Source organism: Leiobunum rupestre, chromosome 8, assembly GCF_980474605.1.
Source record: "Leiobunum rupestre chromosome 8, qqLeiRupe1.1.hap1, whole genome shotgun sequence".
In the NCBI taxonomy this organism is placed as follows: domain Eukaryota; kingdom Metazoa; phylum Arthropoda; class Arachnida; order Opiliones; family Sclerosomatidae; genus Leiobunum; species Leiobunum rupestre.
Window position 1 is genome coordinate 1,049,693 of NC_143391.1, and position 7,611 is coordinate 1,057,303.

At 34.8% G+C, this 7,611-nt stretch overlaps 1 protein-coding gene across 1 annotated transcript; it reads left to right on the forward strand.

Annotated features, from left to right (window-relative positions):
* The first annotated feature begins 597 nt into the window (after nucleotides 1-597).
* Nucleotides 598-1,038, forward strand: LOC149931638 (zinc finger MYM-type protein 1-like). The gene has a single exon (XM_090156498.1). It carries the CDS (start codon nucleotides 598-600, stop codon nucleotides 1,036-1,038), a length of 441 nt encoding a protein of 146 aa, XP_090012624.1.
* Nucleotides 1,039-7,611: the final 6,573 nt, after the last annotated feature.

The following is a 7,611-nucleotide window of genomic DNA, read 5'->3' on the forward strand; positions in this document are numbered from 1 at the left end:
ATATTGGGAAATTTATTGCTCAGACTCCACAAACTGATGCAGAAAAACTGAAAGCATTAAAAGAACCTTGGATACCCCCTGAAACAGATTTCCAGTGACGGATAAAAGACAATTGTCCTTTCAACGGCATTGGGTGAAAAAATATCCATGGCTGGTTTATACAGCATTCGCACCACAAGGAGCTATGTGTAAAATGTGCGTTTTATTTGGTAAAACGGAAGGAGGTTGTGGTGATCAAGATCTTAGATCTTTTGTTAAAAAACCTTATAACAATTGGAAAGAAGCCTTGAAAAGCTTTGATAGTCACAAAAATACTAATTTCCATAAATTTGCTGCAGAGCAGGCGAAAATTTTTACAATGACTGTGGAAGGGAAAGCGCATGATGTTATAGAAGCAATAAATTTAAAAAATTACATTATTGCACTAGAAAACCGAAAAAGGCTAATAGCAATAGTAGAGACGGTATTGTTGTGCGGACGACAGGAAATGTCTTTAAGATGAGACAATGAATCAGGTGCCATCAGACTAGATGAGCCCAATCTGGTGACGAAGCACTTAAAAATCACCTAATTACCCAAAATAACGACTGCCGATCTATGTACACGTCAGCAACCATCCAAAATGAAATGATTGAGTTATGCGGAAATGTTATTCGACAACGTATTATAAACCGAGTCAATGACAAAGAAGACGGCTACTATACTGTTCTTGCAGATGAAACCCAAGACGTATCGCGGCAAGAACCGCTTGCACTTTGCTTGCACTACGTTGATTTATCATCCGGTAAAGCTTTAATACGCGAGGACTTCCTCGATTTCGTCCACGTCGAAGACGTAACCGAGCAAGGTTTAGCCACGACTATAATATCTAAACTATTGTCCTATAAATTAAATATGGATAATTTGGTTGGTCAAGGTTTTGATGGAGCTGCCGTCATGAGCGGCCGACTAAAAGGTGTAAGAACATTTATCGCGGAACAATATCCGAAAGCTCAGATTGTACACTGTGCCGCACACGTTGTAAACTTAGTTTTGTGAGTTACCCATGATTCGCAATTGCATCGGAAGTATAAAGAGCGTAATCAATTTCTTCCGTTTATGTCCACTTCGGGATCACCTTCTTAAAAAAGCAACCGAAGACATTGGGGCATCCCACTCAACCCTTATTTCTCTTTGTGAGACACGCTGGACAGAGAAACATACGGCAGTCGAAAGATTTGCCGAAATGGTCCCTATCATTCTTGACACTCTTGCAGTCATTCAAAACACTGACTCTGGCAACCGAGAAGTGACTACACAAGCATGCCAATTGAAAGTTTCATTAGAAAACAGTCCATTTATAATGTCACTTGTCATTTTGAGGAAAGTATTTTCATACACAACTAACTTGAGCAAAGCACTGCAGAAAGTTAATGTCGATTTGGTAAATTCGTGCGGTCATGCAAACGCAGTGAAGTAACCCTACAAAAAATTCGAGATGAAGGTGAGTTTGCGGCCCTTTTTGAAGAGGCAAAAGGACTAAGCCCAAGCGGTGAAATAGTGGCTCCTCGGATAACTGGTCGACAAACCCACCGCAATAATATTGCAGGAGAGACTGCTGAAATCTACTCTCGATGCCATGTGTACTATCCTTTCTTGGAACACTTAGTAAATGAATTAGACGCTAGATTTAAGCCTCATGAGAATACTATTGGAACATTACAGATAATTCTGCCTACAAAGACAAATATTGACAATGCCACAAAAAGTCGCAAAGACATTTCTCGGTAAAATAGAAGATACAAAATTCAATTCATAATATGAATTATGGCACAACCACTTGTCATTCCTAGAGCCCGAAAGGAAACCCATGACTGCAATTGAGGCGATTGATCAGTGCGATCCCGATTTTTTCCCCTTACAAGAAAGTTGCTGTTGATACTGACCACGTTGCCAGTATCAACAGCAACTGCCGAAAGTAGTTTTTCAACTTTGAAGAGATTGTAGACCTACCTGCGTAAACGAACCGGACAAGAGCGCCTCACTGGTCTAGCATTAATGTCAGTACATAGAGAGTTAGCCTTATCAATAAACGCCCAAGAAATAGTTAGTCATTTAATTTCAAGAAGAAAACGCCAAAATATTATTAATTAAATAAACGTGTTAATACAGTTGCTGAAAACGTAGCACATATCGTAGCCGTTCGGCAATCGCAAAGTTCGTTTTCGTGAACTAGTGCTTTTTACTTTTCTATTTTTTATAAATTTACTGTTTTTCCATTCATATTATCTACTCGCCGAAGAGTTTATACGTTAGATATTTTTTACCAAGTCATGAAACTTTAGCTATACACATAATGTGCTAAAATACTAGAATTGCATATTTTAATAATTACTACTTTAACATTATCCTTTTCCAATAAAAATATGAAATTTTGAAAAAAAAATTCAATTTTGTTCTTTGTTTTATGATCATTTTCTCGCATATGTATTATAAAACTTTGTTTGATACACGTGCGGAAATGTTTTGTCACTCGTCCCGAGTCTAGCCAGTACTTCAAATATGCGTTATTGCTAACGAAAAATTTCGCACTCGCGATTTCATCTGGTTGTGTTATAACTCGCCCCCCCTTAGACTCTATATATACGTGCTTGGCTAATAGGAACTAGATATTTACTGTACACAACAGCTTAAGTCCTGTTAGTCGATAAACCGTAATATTTAAGTAAATTTTCTGTAATTAACAATCTTTCTGCGGTTAGGCTGCGCGATTTGGACAAAGGTCGACTGTTGCGTTTAGTTTGACGGGTGGGTTTGAGCGTCACTTTGGGTTTTATTCTTCTGGATTTCGCATGGCGGCGTTTGGGCTAGTTTTAGTAGGAAGTCAGTACGCCTAAAGTAAGTAAGCCTATATATTAATTAGATATTCAATAGCGAAATCTAAATATTTTTATAAGGATTTGATAAAGATCAGACTGAAATTCCTCCACGTTCCAACCCGGGCCAAATAGCTTTATTATCTTCTCGGATGGCGGTCTTTGGCGGCGTTAGGGCTACATGTAGTTGTAGTAGGAAGTGAATACGTCCTAAGTAAGTTAACCTAAATTTAAATTAAAAAGTAAGCGGTATTATTAAGTCAATACGTCCAAAGTAAATTTAACTAAATTTAAATTAATTGTTCAATGGCCAAATCGAACTTGTCTTATTATGATTCGATAAAGGCTCAGTATTTACTCGGATGGCCGTTTTGGCGGCGTTATGGATAGTTGTAATTGGGAGTCAAAATATCTAAAGAAATAAAACCTTAATTTTCTATTTTTTTTTATTATGATTTGATAAAGGCCAAAACTGAAACGCCAACAACCAAATGACCTCAGTATCTTCACGGATGGCATTCTTTGGCGGCATTAGGGATATTTGTAATAGGTATAACAGCCGTTCATTTTTTGGTAAGAATTCGGGGCGGAATCGTGCCGAATTAGGAAGGAACTGGCTTAATTTATAAAAAAAAGAATTTTTACAACCCCGCGCGATAAATTGACGAGACCTTCAGGTCGTCGCCGTTATATCGAAATTTATTTGATTCGGGATTTCCCAACTGCCAGGTTGTGAGAGCGAGTTGGAAAAAGAAGCGTAGAATAATTTCAATTGTAATGTATTTTTTATTTAACACAAAGCTCAATTGGTTAGCTTGGACAGTGTTGAGCAAAAGAAAAACCCACCGTCAGCGTGACGGTACTTTAATAACTAAGTACTATATTACCATTAAATTGACATTGGAACCATCCAGCGTAAATAATAAAAATAATTTTAATTCTTACAGTTTTCGTAGAGTTCAGTTTCTAGTTGTCTTGTTCTTACAATTAGTCCTTCAACAGTTCGCACACAAGCATTATCACACAACCACACATGGTTAATAAGCTAACCTTTTATAGTAAATTGACTTGTTTTTTAAACATAGTTCGACTCAAGAAAAGGTACCAAATAAATATTATTTATTCACTTATGGTGCGGTGTTTTGGTGAAATTTTATAAGACACTGGTTAACGATAAAATGAAAATTATGGATCCCAATTCTTCACGTTCTTCAGAAAACCAAAATATTCAGTATGCATCATTATCAAATAGCTTAGACAACATTCCGAAGTCAACCAAATATGTTCATCTCCAAACACCTCGTGCAAATTGGTCGGGGAATGGGGCCGTGAAGTGAACACTCGGTTTAAAATGGAAAAGAGTAAACCTGCTATTGCACAGTCCTTCCTTAGGCAAGAACGTGATTAGAAATGTACATCCCTTTGGACGTTGTTTTGACTGTGTATAGTTATTTAATTTTTGTAATAAAACATATTAATGCGTAGGGTTATAACCGTATCGGGATTACAGTGTTGCCATCATAGGAGGCCTGAAGAAGAGCTGTTTGACCAAAGACAATTAGATATTTTAAGTTCCAGGGAAGAGGTTGTTGGAGATAATTTTTTTAATGCAGAGGCTTAAACAGCATCGAACAAAAAGGACGGGAACATAAAACTACGCAAAAAAGGAAAAAATTTGGTGGATGAAAAATTAACCTTAATTAGATTTAACGTAGATATTTTTACGCTAAGTCCTATAAGCATTACTCATCGGTAAATAATTATTTGCTTTATTGTCTTACTACCACTACCACTACGAAAAAAGTTATGATAAAAAATGTTGTTTTTAATCCAATTACAACGGACGTAATTCAAATTTATTCCGATTTGATCTAAATCATTTAATCCAAACACAATTTTGTTCAAACTGGATGTGCGGCTAGAACCAAATTTTAAAATTTGATTTAGAAGTTGTTCATTTCATTTCAAAACATGCTTCGCAAAAAACATTTATAATAGTTAATGTTAACCACGATCCTAAATAGCCTATAATAAAAAATTAATTAAATAATCTACAAATACGGTTTTCCGTTTTCAGATAAATTATAAAGACAAATTTTTATGAAGAATCTGATTGCCCTACAACTGCAAGGCAATCATAAGTTTTAATTTTGGGAGAATGACCGAAACATTACATTTTCCATGAAAATTAACTTATTCACGAAATGCTTAAAGGCTAGATTTTATTGCTGTACTAGATGGCGCTGTAGATTTTAGTACGATCCTGGGTCTACAAAACCAAAAAAGCCATTTCTAGTTTATTGTTTTTTGCTCACTTGACTACTATAATTTTCTGTAAACTTTAGATTCATTTTTGGTTTTGTGTCGCGCTTAAATATTTATAAATAATCAACGACATTGGTTTCCATTTTTAAATTATTTCTTTATTTTCTATTAACTATTACTTCTATAACTTTAGGATTTCTAGTTTCTTTAATTAGCTACAAATGTTTCTATCCGATCGGATTTCCACTTTATTTGATCCGGTAAAGTTTTCCTTTTCCTTCGCCTTTTCATAGGATGATTTCCCGAACGGGCAACAAACAAATAATATAACACTAGCGGCCAATTTTGGGCCTTCATTCCCCCTTTGCGAAACGACTATCGATGGAAAGTTTTCGGACCCAAACATTCTCACGTGCTTGTAACTCTCTGTCCAAGTATTCTGGGAATTTCGGAATTTCACATTTTTATTTTTTTTAATACCATGGAAATACACTAAACGTTTATAATATCATACAGCGTTTACAACAGTGAACTTGAACTGTATGAAATACAATATTTTAAGTTTACAAAAATTAATACAATATCATTTTACAAGATACAAATTCAAGTTATTTTGATTTTTCCCTTTCAGTTTTTACAAATATATTTTAGTCAGCGTAATTTTCTAAGGCGCCAAGTTACTTTTGGATGGTTTGTTAATAAACGTCTGCCGATTTATTACAAAGAACAATTTCTAACAATATTTTAAGCGATGTTTTTTGTAAAATCTGTAAACAACAGCTCAGTTTAGGAAAAATAGGGCATAAAAATTACAAAAAATAGTTTTAAAAAACAAAATGTCTGTTTTGTTTATGCCATTTCGTAAGAAAACACTTGATCTTCATATCTTAAATCATTCATTCGCAATGCAGCCTTTACCTGTATGACTACGGAAATTTGTACTGTACCACAATTAAATAAAAGCTCAACAATATTAAAGTCCTTATTTAAGAATGTCTTCCTGACCAGTTTCAGGAGGCCTGATGGCTTCGATAATTGTAATCCAGGTTGTAAAAGGTTTTTTGGTTGGTGTATTACAAGGGTCTCGTGTCAAAAGAGATCCCATTTAAACAATTTAAACAACAAAATTCGAAATTTTCGCTATTATTTATCCAAATCACCATCTGCTGTATTGATGGTTTTAGTTAGAAATATTTTCAACAATATTTCACAATATTAAAGTGAATATAATAGACTGGTAAAGTGAACGCTAATATCGGGTGAAGAAAACCTGAAGGGTTAACAGTCTGCGCACAATAGAGCTACATTTACAGTTCTAAATATTTCGCTAACGGGATTTTACTTATTTGGTAAAATTTTAATAGAATTACTTTCACCTCTTATTGAAACTTCATTTGGCTTTTACTCCTGCGAAAGAAATTAAGCCATCAACGGTACATAAAGTATGATGGAAATTATTAAAAGATACATAAGAATTACAATCGGGGTACTATATCTCCTTTCATCACTGTAGTAGTATGTGAAACTCTGTGATCCGGTGTGAGCTTCTTTTGGAAAAGAAACAATGTGACCAACATTGTGATCGATAGAAGTACTTGTCACCTTCAAAGAGGTTCTAGTGGAATTGGAGTCTTTCTGTAACCTAAGACAAACTAGAATCAGATTCCACATGAATGAACTTTGTACCTGATCCACCAAGTTTGCACGCTTTCGAGTAACGCTGTGCAGATCAAAGATGATCGTCCATGATACAATTTTAAAACTTAATTCTTAAATTTTCAAAAATTAAATACCATAATATTTTTTATATTAAAGGTTTCTTATAAAAAATACCTTGAGGTTTTAGATGCATGATTGTTAGAGGGAGAAGATCGGAATTCCTACAGGGCCTTAGGATATGAATTTATAGATTTTAAAAATGGTTGGGTGGCTGTTTAAAGATATTCTTGGTTATTTTTGGTAAAACTTTTGTTCAATGTTGGTAGATTTTTTTACCGTGATTGTTTGTTTTTGGATAAAATTTGTTAGTTTCTATTTTAATTAAGCTACTTATCGATTCGTTCTTAGGAGACTTTTATTGCAAGTTTGATCCTATGCTCTACGTTAGCAAGTTAAATGCTCATTTTATCAACTAAATATGTGAGAAAATTAACCAATGGCTGTCACAGCTATTTTGGTACCAATTTAAATTGCATTTTATTCGAAATTCAAGTTTTGAAAGGAAAACAATAGTTACGCGGGAATATTGTCAAGATGTTAATTAGCAGGGGTGATAGGAGAGGGAAATGTGGCACGATCTAGCTCGAAGTAAGTTATAATTTTGTATGTTTGTAATTTAGCTCACGGATTTGTGGACAATTTCCCATTGTACCGGGGACTTTATAGGTTTTGCCCAATTTAAATGCATGGTCACATGTAGGTTTAGGGGTTTTGGGCATTCAAACCCTCTCTTCCCGAAATGGATCAGAGCTTAACATTTCTTTAAATACTC